Here is a 16,370-nt window from a genome sequence, read left to right as displayed (position 1 = left end):
GTGTAGCATTTTTCAACAATAAATGATCAGTATATCGTATCATGATCCGAAGCGATGTTAATCTTCATTTCCAAGACGCGGCTCGTTGACCGTTGCAACGCGACATTGAGTGATGGTCGCTATATTCTTTCAAAATGGTGAGCACCACATCTAAAACAGGAGCGCTGCATATTCCCTGAAGTGGAGGAGATCCTCGCCTTCTTTGGTGGTCCCATGGAAATCCATTTCATAATGACGCCCTCTGGGGCAATCTTAGGTTTCACACGTTGAAAGCCTTCTTCTGTCACATGCGCATATTTACAACAGCTAATGGGGTGCGGATGTGTGATAACATTTCAAACAGCCGGGTGGAAATTGAACTTCTGTTCATCCTGGAGGGCATTTACAGTGTGACCAAATCTACATGGATTCAAACATTTTATCAACCTTTTTATATACTGTTTAAACAGTTAGGGACGGTTTGCAGACACAGATTAAGCCTAGTCTAAGACTAAAAACAACAAGTATGAATAGACAATTAATCTCTAAATTTGTTTACAACTCCCTAAATCCACAACCTTATGGTAAGCAGATTAAACCCCGGCACACTTAATGGCAGTGAAACCCTAAATCAAATGTATGTTTGCCTCAATGATAATGTGACATTGCACCCCAAAACAGCGTTGCAGGGTCACTTCTGAATTATGATGGTTATGTTTAGCTATGACATTTCCCCCGATTTTTTTTTTACCAGTATATGAACATTGTGCCACCGAAAGGTGTTAAATACAATAAAAGTGATATGATCGATCAGGTCATGGTTAATATTGGATGTTTTCTATGAATAGACTCCACGAAGCAAGTAAACAAACACGCTGACTTGAGATGATCCGACCTATGGTATGCATAAAAACACAGAGGACCGGGCAACTGTTACGAGCCCAGCCAGTCACTCGGTGAGAGACACCGGAGCCAGCCAGCGCAGCTGCCGCTGATGTCAGTCGTAGGGACGGTCGGTCACACCGACTTAACCCTGAAGCGTAAAGAAGCTCGGCCTAGACGCATAGAAGGCCAGCCTATTCCCATCCTTCCTCTAGCCTAAGCTGCAGAGGTAAACACACATTCACATGCACTCAGACCTGCCTATGTCTGGATCCTCCATTTGTAACCTGTTAAAGAGGCATCGTAAACACTGGCGTCCATTACATATTTTTTTTTTTTTTACAAACAAACTTTAGCTTGTCCAGTTCCGCTGTTGTGTTCACAATGCATTTGTAGAAGAGTATAGGATTGTGTGTTACAGGATGTGAGGTGTATATGGGAGTATGAGGGGAGAGAAGGGAGGGGACAGATATGGTGGGGAGAGATAGGGTGGGGAGCGGAATGTAATCTCTCTGTAAAAGTCAAACATCTAATGGACTGAAAAGACGGACTGGTTCTGGGCAAAGCTATTCTCATTCTCAAAATATCAATAAGCCTGTTCTGGGGTATTGTGCAGTATATGGCCAGGGGTTGTATTGGGCCGCAGCCAGCCGGAGCTCAGCTCCAACATGTGGTCAGACTGAGAACTAAACGGAGCTCCGTTACCTCCAATGACCAGCAGATAAAAAGTTAGATACAACAGGGGCTATTTTGCATTGAATTTACAATCGTGTGCTCCAATCTATGGTCACTGACAGCATTCAAGAATGGAGACCTTGACGCGTTTGTAAGTTCACCCTCAATTTACAAACAATCCCAGAACTCACTCTGATGAGCGTTTGCGTTATAAAGTTAACTGCAGAAGTGCAAAAATGGGCTGACATAACAGCCAGAAAAAATAATACATCAATCAAAAAGAACAAATAGCAGTTCCACGCTATCGTGTTGGTCAGTAAATTTTCCAGAGTGAAAAATATCATTACCCAACTGCTAGTTTAATTAAATAATTATAATTTAAGTTTGTAGCTGTCCATCTAAGCAGCTATTCCAAGGGATGTGGTATTCTATGTCTAAACTGAAGTTAGCTAACTAAGGAAGCAAATAATACTCTCTTCTAGGTAGCTGTGCTAACATTAGCTACATTTCTTTGAAACAGGGTTTGTTTGATAAGTGTGGATTATTGAACTCCACAGTCAAGTTGGAAAAAGAAGGTGGAAACAATAAGACAAGGACGTTTACGGATGTCACGTTTGAAGATTTGGAGACGGAGGCAAGCGCAGAAGTTCGAGGGTTTCCCCTTTTTATTAAACAAAAAAATAAGGAAAACTAAACAGAGTGCCGGGCACTACCACAATTCTCAAAGTTCAATGGGTCCGTGGTTTGGGAGCACAGGAGCACACAAACATGACAGGTATACATACAAACACAATGACCAACAATGACAAGGAGAAAAGGGCTGAACTAAATACACTGAGAAACAAGGAGAACAGAAACAGGTGGGGGCTAAAACACAGGTGAACTGAATATACCGATTAACTGAAACAAGAACAGGAAAGACCATACAAGGACAAGACAAGGACACACAGAAAACACGAAGTGGAATGGTCCCTTCAGGAAGGGACCATTACAGTACCCCCCCCCAAAGGCGCGGACACCCGGACGCGCCCAAACACCCAAAGGGGGGGACAGGCAGGGCACCAAGGCGGAGGCTCTGCCCCAGGATGGGGACCAGGGACTGGAACATAAGGGAGCCCCCTAGTAGAGCACCGACCCGGCGGCCCCAAGGAACCAGGAGCCATAGCCGGGACAGCCGGCGGCGGGTCGGGAGCAGGGACAGCCGGCGGCGGGACCAGGAGGCGGGACCAGGGGGAGTCGGAGCCGGGAATCAGAAGCGGGGCCCCCGGAGCCAGCGGAGGGTTAGGAGTCAGGAATAAGGAGCCTGGATGGCCGGCGGGGTCTCGGGAGCCGGGGAGGCCGGCGGAGTTTCGGGAGCCGGGGAGGCCGGCGGAGGGTCAGGAGAGCCGGCGGAGGGTCAGGAGAGCCGGCGGAGGGGTAGGAGCCAGGAGAGCCGGCGACACCTGGGCAGGAGAGGGCGCTGCTGGATGAGGTGGCGGCTCCAGGGCAGGAGAGGGCGCCGCGGGGCGAGGCCGCCAGTCATCGGCGGGCTTGGGCGACCAATCCTCCTGGGGCGGCTCGGGCCACCTATCCTCCTGGGGCGGCTCGGGCCACCAATCCTCCTGGGGCGGCTCGGGCCACCAATCCTCCTGGGGCGGCTCGGGCCACCAATCCTCCTGGGGCGGCTCGGGCCACCAATCCTCCTGGGGCGGCTCGGGCCACCAATCCTCCTGGGGCGGCTCGGGCCACCAATCCTCCTGGGGCGGCTCGGGCCACCAATCCTCCTGGGGCGGCTCGGGCCACCAATCCTCCTGGGGCGGCTGCGGCGGACACTGGGCAGCAGGGGGAGCTGGCGGACCCAGGGCAGCAGGGGGAGCTGGCGGACCCAGGGCAGCAGGGGGCGCTTGTTGCCTCTCCTGGGCAGCAGGGGGCGCTTGTTGCCTCTCCTGGGCAGCAGGGGGCGCTTGTTGCCTCTCCTGGGCAGCAGGGGGCGCTTGTTGCCTCTCCTGGGCAGCAGGGGGCGCTTGTTGCCTCTCCTGGGCAGCAGGGGGCGCTTGTTGCCTCTCCTGGGCAGCAGGGGGCGCTTGTTGCCTCTCCTGGGCAGCAGGGGGCGCTTGTTGCCTCTCCTGGGCAGCAGGGGGCGCTTTCAGGCCAAATTCTTCTTTTAGGAGCCCGAGGAACACTTCTGCGGACACACAAGGGAGGTCCCCTCTTTCCCATAGCTCTCCTGCCCACTCGAGTGCCCGATCGGTGAGCAGGGAGAGTACCAAGGGCTCAAAGCCGGCGGCGAGACAGATCTTGCTGCCATGAAGGTACTGAAAGACCTGCTCTAAAAAGGGGAGAAACCGTTCGGGGGAGCCGTTGTACCTATCGGGCATTGGGGTGTCCACTACGGGTGAGGGAGCAGGGAGTGGGACGGCAACAGGCCGCGGAACAGGAGCAGGGGCTGGGACAGGTAGCGGAGCTGGAGCAGGGGCCGGGACAGGTAGCGGAGCTGGAGCAGGGGCCGGGACAGGAGTAGGGACCGGGTGCAAGCCACGGGACAGGAGTAGGGACCGGGTGCAGGCCGCGGGACAGGAGTAGGGACCGGGTGCAGGCCGCGGGACAGGAGTAGGGACCGGGTGCAGGCCGCGGGACAGGAGTAGGGACCGGGTGCAAGCTGCGGGACAGGAGTAGGGACCGGGTGCAGGCCGCGGGACAGGAGTAGGGACCGGGTGCAGGCCGCGGGACAGGAGTAGGGACCGGGTGCAGGCCGCGGGACAGGAGCAGGGACGGCGGAAGGCCGCGGAGTGGGTAGCGGGGTGCGCCGAATGGCCAGCCTACAACCAGGCCAGCCCGCTCGGGGAACCTGAGGAACGGGACCGGGTGCAGACCGGAATGAGTCTGGGCTCAGTGAAGGCCACCGGGGGATCCAGCGGTCCATGGGGTGACGGTAGGGGTCCTCCTCCTCGGAGTCTGAATCCGGCCATCCGAGGAGTTCCCCTACTGTCCACTTCTGCTGCCTCCTTTGTGTTGGGTTGGTCATTCTGTCACGTTTTAAGATTTGGAGACGGAGGCAAGCGCAGAAGTTCGAGGGTTTCCCCTTTTTATTAAACAAAAAATAAGGAAAACTAAACGGAGTGCGGGGCACTACCACAATTCTCAAAGTTCAATGGGTCCGGAGCACGGGAGCACGGGAGCACGGGAGCACGGGAGCACGGGAGCACGGGAGCACGGGAGCACGGGAGCACGGGAGCACGGGAGCACGGGAGCACGGGAGCACGGGAGCACGGGAGCACGGGAGCACGGGAGCACGGGAGCACGGGAGCACGGGAGCACGGGAGCACACAAACATGACAGGTGAGCACACACACAATGACCAACAATGACAAGGAGAAAAGGGCTGAACTAAATACACTGAGAAATGAGGAGAACAGAAACAGGTGGGGGCTAAAACACAGGTGAACTGAATATACCGATTAACTGAAACAAGAACAGGAAAGACCATACAAGGACAAGACAAGGACACACAGAAAACACGAAGTGGAATGGTCCCTTCAGGACTAGCTACATGAACATTTGACATATTTGGGTGAATTAATGTATTAAATATTATATTCAAAAACAGACAGAACATCTGGTTAGTTTACATTTTATTTATAATTGCATAGTGTTTATAAGCCTGTCTCCCCCTGCACATTTCAGTTCCCTCAACTCCCAAAATATAAGGCTACCCCACATAAATCTGAATTTAACCACTGTATATGGCCAACAGCTAAAAGCTTTAACCAGGCATACTGCAATGCATTATGCTTGAGTTAAGGCATCAGCTCTGATATATTGGCCATATACCAAATCTCTTGATGCCTTTGATAAATAACGTCTGTGCAAATGCATCAGTTAGTCAGTATGATTTATGTGTCGGTGTTTGGCTCATTGAGTTTTATGCAAGACATTACAGACAAGATGCTTTTGTCATGCTAACAAAGAAAAAAGCATTTTGACAAATAATACACAACAGACATTTCAGATGCAGCTGCCAATTACGTAAAAATGCATACTGCCTCACCAAGGCCATTTATTTTAAAGAGAGAAGTATTTTTGCCCTGCTTGAGGGTTAACTCCACATTTGTTTGATTTTCTGTTTAAGAGTAGTGATACTAATATTAATAAGACGCATGCAATGTATGCCACACACAAATAACCTGTACATGCAATGTTGATATGAACAAATTTCAACAGACATGTTGGTCAATCAGTCAATCAAATGTATTTATAAAGCCCTTTTTACAACAGCAGTTGTCACAAAGTGCTTTACAGAGACACCCGGCCTTAAACCCCAAGGAGCAAACAACAATAGTGTTGGATTTCAGTGGCTAGGAAAAACTCCCTAAGAAGGCTGAATTTTAGGAAGAAACCTAGAGAGGACCCAGGCTCAGAGGGGTGACCAGTCCTCTGCTGGCTGTGCCGGGTGAGATATTAAGAGTCCAATTAGAATAATAAATACATTTCTCTGGGCTAAATCCAGAGTCTATTTGATTCTAGACTAGGTCAAAAGTATGACCAGGTGGACAAGGACAGGGACAGCAACGGGCCCCCCAAACCAGGTACTCCGCAGGTGTGGACCAGGACCTCATCTCCTCCTAAAATTTTAAACTGGAGGAGACTGAGAAAAGTTAGAAAGTGCATTCCTCATATCCCCCAGCACAATAATATAGCAGCGTAACACCTTGGAACTGAGACGGGGGGGTCCGGTGACACTGTGGCCCTACCCGGGGGAGGCCCCGGACAGGGCCCAACAGGCAGGAAATCAATCCACCCACATTACCAGGCATCAACCAAAGGGACACCCACCAACCGCAACCCCCCTGAAAGAGGGCCGAGTATTGCCAGCAGCGTACAGCTCAATTGCACAAGTGCACAACAGAGAGACAACAACAAGCCAGTGACTCTTCCCCCGAAAGGCATTGGAGGGAGGGCATCCCAGTGGCGACGAGTGGTACATTGCAAAGTAGCCCACACTTTTATATGTAAAAAATGGCTGCTAGATTATGCCATGTGTGCTTGCTCGGACCTCGCAGAGATGCAGGTTTCTGTGTGAGAGTCACGAAGACTCCTATCTCTGGAGAGCAGTGTCATTGTGTTGTATGCTCAGGGACTTCAGAGAAAGAATGCCACCTTGTGGCTTAAAGATTTAGCTGTATTCTCCCTGTTCCTGCTTGACCACCCTTTAGTTCAAATGTAACCTTATAGATGGACAGAACTTGGAACTAACGCGTCTAGGCACTGACAGTGCTATTTAGAGCCTCCACCCTTTTAAATTAGTCAACTAGGCGGGACGTCCAATGGGTTTCTAGGCAGGATTATGTGACTCCAGTCATGTCATACGAAGGAAGCAGCCATTAAATTATACTTGTAAAGAAAAAACGATTGACCATTTAAAAATGGAGACTGCCTCAGGGATGCTGACTCTCTTCTGCCAGACACCATAGAGGAATCAGTACTACTAGGAACAATCTGTCGAACACTATGAATGAAACATGAATCTGCCTGATTAGACTGCATTTAAACAGTGGCCGTTTCTCTTCTAACCCTTCTATTAGGGCAGTAAAAATAATGCAATTAACTATGTTGTACCATACACGCTATTTTGCCCAAGGTCTGATGTCAGTATGTCTCATACAATCAATTTAAAACCAGAGAACCGCAAAGGTTTGTGATATTTCATTTGGCTTTGGAAAACCACCATTATTAGTTAAGTATGACTATTCATTTTAATGTAACACCAATTGTTCCTTATTGATAAGCCTTTGAGAGAGGAATATTATAAGATGCAGGCGAAACACACCACAGTAATTACAGACAAATGCCATCTGCTCCCTCTCTCCTTTGTCCCTAACTGAAGAAAAAAAATTGCATGCTCATTCTCAAGTGGTCTGGTTGCTAAGCAACTCCAGGGGCTAACCTCACCCCTGCCTGGTGGTAATGACTTCCTGTATAAAACTGATGAGGCAATGCAATGCTTTTACGCTACACTAACGCAACATGTCTTTGCTAAGTGTCAGTGTATGTTTCTAGAATGCTGTTTCCTAACAATCAGACGTGAATAGGGTCAACTATGGCAAAACCCTTGATATACTATACATGTGGCGTGCTCAATGAAACATTATACACATTATATCCCACACGTGTCTTTACAGTACAGTTACAAGTAATTAGGCGATTGTAACAGATTGCTGCCTCGCCCTCTATAATTGTTGTAGTATGGTGGAATGGTGGATCAGTCAGTCAATGAGTCAGTCCACTAGCCCAGGCCAATATTAATTAAATGCAGTGCTCCAAGGTCCACCTTTTCCAGTATGTCAGCCTATATAGGCTTTGCCCCTCCAGTTTATTGGGTACAGTTCAGACTGTTGCCTACAGGAGTAGGACAGATTGATGCGGATTGAAGGCCAGTTGGGGTAAAGCCAGTCCTACCCAGTGAGTCAATCATTTGCATCCACTCTGAAGACTTGCAATTTGTTCATGTCAGCTGAACGAGTAAACATCATATCCTCATCTAAACACCGTAACACAACGAGTCATACACAGAAACCTTTTTTCTTTCAAGGCAAGCATTCTAGTCAAGTCGAGAAAACCCAACAATTATCTCAGTTGATGTGCTCTGGCGCCCTCCTCCCCTTCAGGCCGCCTTGCGAACTACTCTTTTACAGTCGGCTGAAAACTGTATGACTGCAGCTGGAGAGACATTAACTGTCTGCCACACAGGTAAGAAATAAGCCTTATCTATCAATATGAAACATGGTGTTTTTTACAAGTCTTCGCGTCTATTCGTGTTCGATTGATGAGGAATTCGGTTAGGTTTCAGTTTTTGATTTTGATTTTGTTGCAGCGAACAAGAGCGTCGTTCTTGTAATTTTAGCTTCGAGCCACGGAATAAAATCTTTCCACGGTTGCCTGGGTGTGTGGAGAGGTTGGGCCTGGCTTCTGGTCTGGCTGCTTCATCGCAACAGGCACGAGATCCAAACAAGTAAAGCGAATCATTTTATCAAAAGGGTAACAACATAAACTTTGTAGTTTAATTGTTTGGAGATTTTGACTTTTAACTCTCATGATGAAAATGGTGGAAACTGAGGGTAGGGTAGCTAATTAATATAACCACAGGCTGTAGCTTGCCAGCAACCATCAAATTATATATTTTTCAAATTAAACTGTGAGTCAAAACGTTAACTAGCTAGTGGTTAACTATTTAATGTGTATGGCCCCATATTTAGCTATGGATTTTTGCTAGCAATGTTGGGCCCTTTTTTGCTTCAAGGCCTGTCTATGGGCATACTAAAGAACAACTCCAGATATATCTGTAAGATTAAGTATTTGTTAATTTACAGTTTTATCCGTCCATTGAAATGAGCAAACTTGTATACATATTTTTTATGTGCTGAATCATTGGCAGCAGCTTTGGCTTCCTAGCAGGCTGCTGTGAAATTGGATTTTCTCAGCGGTGCTTTCCGCGGACAATGGTGCTGATGTTGGCTTATTAGGTCGAGTGCAAACGCGCTGGCTACACCTTACTGTCAGACAACGTATTGTCAGTGGCCTGACTGGATGTAGTTACGGGCTGTCCACGTACAGAAGTGACATAAAAGTAGATGATGACAAAAAATGCCCTTCCCCTTATCGCCAGTACCCGGCTAATTATTCATATTTAAAAGAATGCTGACTTAGGTCGCGCGCTGCACCTTATCTTTCAAAAAATGCATGTATGCGATTTAAAATGTTGGTATTACTACTTTGTAATCACGTATTTAGCATGCCGTATGTTGTTTTGAAGCAACATTTTAGGCAAATCTAAAGCTACTCTGGTTCAATCTAATTTGAGACGCGATACCTTCCACAGCCATTGCCATGTGGTGCTTTGTCTGAAACACCCATCGAGTCAATTCATTATTCAGTCCACATCCTTTTCATATCGAAATCTATTTTGTACGATTTGGGCCAGAGCGACGGTTTTTCTGTGCTTTTTCTATGGTGCCGACACACCTCTTTCCGTCTCTTCTTCGCTCATTCATAACTGTTGTGCTGCGAGTTGCAGTGAGAGATTAGGGTGGATACATGTATGATCTCACATCGGCTTCACTAGTCGCCGGTAGTTATGTACATTAGTTAGATTATCAACAATTCTTCGATAACCCTTGACGTTTTTTGTACAAGGTCGACACCCTAAACGGATTTTATTGCAAAGGAATATCGAGAATGGTTACAAAGGCGTAGTTCAATCTTTGTCTCCAATTCCTCATCCACGCCCATCTTGTTATATGTACCTCGGTACATCTAAGAATTGTACTGCTCTAGTTTCATGCATAGGAAATCTGCAGAAAATACGTTATTTTCCTGTTTTGAGGAGCGCTAAACCTTATTTTTATGACTTTTTGTTTTGTTTGTAGCGTTGTGGTTGTTTTTTCAATCTTTTTTTAGTTGATCTATAAAACTGTCTCGTAAGAAAATATTTAGCCTACTCATCACTTACCATTGTTTTCAATGCATTATGAACATGTGTCTAGTAAGCATAAAAATGTAATAAAAAAAAAAAAAAAAAGAAAATATGAATTTATGTGACAGTGTCTTTTTGTTGGTACATCCAGTATTTGTATTCATCTAACATGAGAGAATAGCATTTATAACATACTTAAGACACATTGTAATAAATGGTAAGTGACAAGCAGGCAAAATGTGACAACTCACCCCTGTAACTTAGTGTAACATTTGAACTAAAATTCGGGGTGGACAAAAATCGTAGAAAGAGTGTAAATAAGGCCACATGTAAAAATGGGATGAACTTCCTGTTTTTGTAAACAAGGTAACATAATTAAAAATGTAATAACTCAACTAAATAAGGAAGATAACCTATTTTTAAGCGTCATTGTAGTCATGGTTACGATCTCTAGCTGCGCTCCATTCTAACAACACTTCCTGTGCATAATTAATTAGACTGCCTCCAGCTCAGTGAGCTCTGTAAAACATGGCAAAAGCCTAAGTGGATGAGCCGCTCAGGCTGGTTTGCAGACTAGATGCTACAGCAGCGTATTTGTATGTGAATCAGATAATCATACATGATATGATCTTATTGGTTTGACCTCATACAACATTTTATGACTCCATTGGTTTTACATGGGGTCAGCAACCTAAAAAAAAGTGACACGGAAGGGTATCTCGCTTGTCCCTCCAAGGTCTTGTCATTTAAAAAATCCCAAAACTTTTAGCGTTTTCCATAGGATCTCAATAAATCCAACATTTTAAAAGAACAACGTCCATAAATCAAAACCAACATTAAGCATCTTAACGAACCAAAATACAGGTAGGCCCATTAAATTCACCTAAATACTGACTGAATGCAGCCCGACGACTTGCCAACTGGCCGGCATTAAAACAACCGGTGCATTAAACGCATGACTGTCACATTTGCACACGCAGGACATTGAAATAAACTACACAAAAACGGTGGTTACATTTATGAAGTAGCCTGAAAAAGAATAATCTACACATACGCTTTAAAATACTGTGCTGGATTTTGCATCTCAGAGGGTCCCTCATTTGATGCAGATAGACAGGCCTAGATCTGTCGGTCTGCAATAAAAGATGGCTGACCCCCATCACACGACATTCCGTGATTTTTTTGGAGGCCTAATTCACAGCGATGAAATTCTGTGCCCTCAGCAGGTAGTTTACATTTGCACTCACCCAGTTTGACCTCCCTGAACAGGACGAGAGTCAGGGAATATATCCAGAACCAGAGACAGGGACTGTAGCCAAGCCTGGGGTTAAACCCTTGTTACCAAGGGACATGTGTGGTGAATGACAGAGGCTTTGCCAAAAGCGGTGGGTCAGATTCGAACCCACACCACCGAAGCACGTATGTACCAGAGGCGCCAGCCCAACCCGCTAGAACCACTAGGCCACAGACCCCACTTCATATTCTAAACTGTCAAAATATTTTGAACACTAAGCTAAAATGTCATTCACCTAAACAAAATGCACATAACTCTGATTGGATGGCAAAGAGGAGTACATAGCCAACCCTGATTGGCATTAGTCCAGCATTTAGCCAAATGCACCCCTGCAGGGTTCTTAAGAATCAGCGTTGGCTCAGGGGCCCTTGCTGAGTGCAGAGGCCTGGCGGAGCATGCTGCAGGGTCCTACAGTAGATGGGACTCTTGTCTCTTTCTAGGTGCCAAAATAGCAAGCTACTCTCTAACTTGGGTACTGTGTTTGACCTAAAGCCCTGGGTGAACGTCACTGGGAATATGGAACCCCATCAGACGCAAAGGCCTGTTCCCCTGTCCTGCTGGCTACCTCAGATGACGCCTCTATGATGTCATCAGTCCGCGCCAGCAGGTTAAACACTCAGAAGCCGGCCAGGTGAACAGGACTGGACCTGATAACGTAAAGTGACGGCATTGCAGCCACCTGTAACAACTGGCCGGGCTAGTATTTCCCTCGCGGGGGCCACCGGATGGTAACGAGACCCATGTTGCTAAGTAGGACGTGATTGACAGGTCATAATCTCTGTTGATTGGCTTTGAGTGTGGGATTAATGGAGCCAGTGGCTAAGATCCGTTGCATCCTGGCCGTCTCCTCTCCAGAGCTTTGTCATAAGATGTTATGGATTAGCATCACACCGCACTGATGTTCTTCCTCAGGCACATCTGCAGTGGAGGACTTAGGTAAATGCCAGACCTTTGACTCTCATAAATAAATCCATGCGTCATTAACCTCTGACTTCTTAGCATATAAATCCTGCTGTATTTATTTTGTGCTGTAAATCTCTAAAAGAGCAGGTCTGCATTTATTCAGCCTACACAGTTGTTGGATACTCCCTGGCAAGTTGCCTAGATACGTTTCAGCCTGTGTATAGGGTGTAACATCAAAACCCACTGATACGACTGACATACACGATGACTACCATAAGATTAATATTAAACTCCTCCACCCAAACTCCTCCTCATGCAGCCACGTTACATTGTACTTTTATTTAACCAGACACGTTGCTTAATGAAACCAGTTCTTTTTTACAGCAAAGACCTGGGGCAAATGTTATGGGGGAGGGAGTAACTTTCAGAATGAGATGTCTTCCACCTTGGTTGTGGAAGACAGAGCACCCCTTAGCATGTTCTGGTGAGAACGTCGAGCGTACACACCTCCGGGTACCAGTTTGGAACCGGGCCCAATCGCAAGATTCCGGGCAGCAACACGGTTGGAGTTTATCGGGCGGTTTTGAACATGGTGACCGGCTGACTCTCATGCCTTGTTAGATGACTGGTGTAGCCTAGCGCAGCGCTATCATGAGTGCTGTTAGATCTTAAGCACGGGCCCACAGAGAGCACGTTGGATTTCTTTTTCTAGCGGATACTGAGGATCCCAGAGGAGGCACTGACTTTCTCACTCTCTCATCTCTTTCACTTTCTTTCTCTTGTTCTTTCACTCTCTCACTCTGTCCCTTTGTTTCCCCCCACCCTTTCTTTTTCATCACGCTCTACTGAGCTCAGAGCTGATGAGTGGTGTCCACAGACACCCAGTGTTTTCCCTGCTTCTCCCGGCACGGCTATACAGGCACGGCCTGGGTCCACACGCACGCTGATGGAGAGAGGAGGGACCGGAGAGAGAGAGATAAAAGGGAAACAGACAGAGCGAGAGAGAGAGAGAGAGCATGGGCCAGAAATAACAGGGAGAGAGAGAAAGACAGAGAGTTGGAGACAGAATGAGAGGGAGAGCGTGATGAAGTGTTAAAGTTGTGCCTCATCCCATCCCCCCAATAGATGTAGAAACTAGGCCAGATCCACCATGGCTGCCAACCGTCGGCAGAGTGGGCCGGGTAGAACTCATGAACACACATACACACACACACACATTTGAATCCACTAATCCTGTCACAGTGGAAAATAATAAAATCAATTTAAACTTTGTGGTTACATTTAAAGACACTTAAAGGTGCAGGAACGACCATCTACTCCATACTGCCGGTGAGCTCTGACCCGGGACAGTACCTCGTTAGTGGCTTTGAATTGGTTTCAGTCCTGCAGACTGGAGGCCACTCATGGTCATCCAGTGAGCTGGGCAGAGACTCCCAGCTACAGGAACCACAAGACCGCACCAATGCCCAAGGCGTTTCAGGTGTGAAATAAGGGCGTGTTCACATTCGACACACACACACACACACAATGTCAGAGACAGTAATTATGTAATGGACAGGCTGCAGCCTGATGTATTAATGGGTCTGCCGGGAGTAGACTGGCTGGTTAGTTAAACCAGCAGTAATTTCTTGCTGCACAAATATGTCACGGTCTGGCTAATTGGCTAATAGTCTGAGTTGGAGAGGCAGAGTGATCAAAACTGTCTCCAGTTACATCACTGCACTGAATTCATAACGACTCAGTTGCAGTCACTTTGTCCTCTGTGGAGCGGTGGGTTTCTGTTTCAGCCAGGGTGTTTTAAAGTGTGTCCTGGGTGACGTCTCGGCTAAATGTGTTCTGTTGTATTTGGGTGATGGGATGCTGGTGACTAGTGACTATCTTGAAATAGACTTGTCGCTTTGAGTCTGAGAATGTGAATAACCCGGAGGAGCCATCTGCTAATGCAGGACATTTCTTGTCAAGTTTGACTTTACAGCATCCCTTTTCGTCACCGACCAATCCCCAGACCAGTTACGGATCACATGCTGTGACCCCTGACCAAGGTCCTAGTGGTGATGGTGTGACCCCAGACCCAGAGCCTCATGGTGACTGTCTTACCCCTGACCCAGAGCCTAGTGGTGACCGTGTGACCCCCGAGCCTAGTTGTAGAGCAGGAAAAATCTTCTGAACATGGAGAGTTGATCCTTCCTGCAAGATTTTGCATTTGGGTTCTTTTGAAGACCTCCATTGCCAGTGACTGTTCAACTTCAATTGCCCCGTCGGCAGAGCTAGATGAAATGACACCCAATGCAAGTACAAACTAGAAAAGTGTTGTCCAGAATTGCCCAGCTTGGTCTAGGGTCCCGGGTCCATTTGTCTCCAAACTGACTCCTCCTCCATCAGGATAAGGCCCGCCTTGCCACGATCAAGCAGCTTTTCCATTTCCTAACAGGCTTCTGAAAGTGCAGCCAACGTCAGGGGATTTTGGTCCAAGAACCAGAAATCTTGTAATTACAGAAAAGATTAGGCTATGGTTTCCTTTGGGGAGCAATTACTGCAAGGCATCCGTGAGCTTAATTGTGTAACCCTGTGTGGTAATGTGAGAACTCCTCTTTGTGTTTTATTTTCTACTGGTCTGCTTTTGGCTCTGCTGGTCGGCCTAAACCTCCGCACAGTGTTCCAGGGGTTGAGTCATATGACGACACACCTTCTGAAAGGTATTCTCCCTCATTGAAGTTGCTATCAGCATGTCACAGGGGTTGCCGGGGGTTTCCAGGCCCAACCAATGACAACATTAGTGGTGGACTCTGGAGAGTTCGAAGGGCGTGTCTTTCTGTAGCCTGTCTGGGATATGTGACAGCAGGAGACCCCTGTTCACCACCAAAGAAACACATTTCCGACTGATCCATTTTCAGGTTGTCTTTCTGTCCCTCCCTCACAATGCTCTGCCCACTCTCCTCCTAAGACTCTCCTCCTAACACTCTACTCCTAACACAATCCTCCTAACACTCACCTCCTAACACAATCCTCCTAACACAATCCTCCTAACACTCTCCTCCTAACACTCTCCTCCTAACACTCACCTCCTAACACTCTCCTCCTAACACTCTCCTCCTAACACTCCCCTCCTAACACAATCCTCCTAACACAATCCTCCTAACACTCTCCTCCTAACACTCACCTCCTAACACTCTCCTCCTAACACTCTCCTCCTAACACTCCCCTCCTAACACTCTCCTCCTAACACTCTCCTCCTTACCCAGCAGATTTGATCTAAACTGCCTTGTCATTATCTTGGATTGGCACCCCATTCCTTATACACTGCACTTGGTTTGATCCCTACCCATAGATCCCCAGTCAGAAGTAGTGCACTATAGATGGAATAGGGTCCACTTTGTGACAGACACATTATGCAGATCTGCGTGGACGGTCAGGAATGCCTCCGGGCCTCAGACTAGACATCTGTCCTCGGCTTTTTCCTTTGAAACATCCTGTCTGACTGTGTCCTGTGGTCTAGATGACCTCTGACCTGTGCTGGTTACACAACAGGTCTTCTCTCAGTTGGCCCCTTCTGCTCTGTTGGCACTCGGAGAAGAGGCCACGTTGACCAAATGGAAAGGACTTGTTTCATGTGGATTATGTGTGGGGCAACAGTTCGCAAATTTGGTTTAGCAATAGAAAAGAACATTTTTCAATTTTTTAAGAGCTTAAGTTGGATCATCAGTATCATCTCGTGGATGTCCAACCCTCAAATCCCAAACCCCAGACCCCTCCACCACCCAGTCCGTCTCAGGCAGACATCACCCGAGTGCCAACCCCAGACCCCTCCACCACCCAGTCCGTCTCAGGCAGACATCACCCGAGTGCCAACCCCAGACCCCTCCACCACCCAGTCCGTCTCAGGCAGACATCACCCGAGTGCCAACCCCAGACCCCTCCACCACCCAGTCCGTCTCAGGCAGACATCACCCGAGTGCCAACCCCAGACCCCTCCACCACCCAGTCCGTCTCAGGCGGACATCCGTATGTTATGTAATGGGGAGTTCCAAATGGGTCGGTGATCTCTCACCTCCTTCTCTGTCTTGTCCCGGGTAGAACCCCAGGTTACCAGGTCAGAAACAGATGGTTGTTCAGCCAATTGGATGAGCTGTGATGGAGGGCCAGCCATTGGTCAGGGCTCAGTGCTCGGCAGGGGCGAGTCGTGCATGG

General features: G+C 47.7%; 1 protein-coding gene across 1 annotated transcript in view; it reads left to right on the top strand.

The window, feature by feature from the left end:
• Window positions 1-7,908: 7,908 nt before the first annotated feature.
• maptb (microtubule-associated protein tau b) overlaps window positions 7,909-16,370 on the top strand; it is a 42,092-nt gene continuing 33,630 nt past the window's right edge. Inside the window, exons 1-2 of the mRNA XM_020050970.2 lie at window positions 7,909-8,262; window positions 8,387-8,550. Coding sequence (XP_019906529.1) covers window positions 8,223-8,262; window positions 8,387-8,550 — 204 coding nt within the window. The 5' untranslated portion in view covers window positions 7,909-8,222. The remainder of the gene's footprint in view (window positions 8,263-8,386; window positions 8,551-16,370) is intronic.

Source organism: Esox lucius, chromosome 11 (genome assembly GCF_011004845.1).
Source record: "Esox lucius isolate fEsoLuc1 chromosome 11, fEsoLuc1.pri, whole genome shotgun sequence".
NCBI classification, from domain to species: domain Eukaryota; kingdom Metazoa; phylum Chordata; class Actinopteri; order Esociformes; family Esocidae; genus Esox; species Esox lucius.
This window is presented reverse-complemented; position numbering and strand designations above follow the sequence as displayed.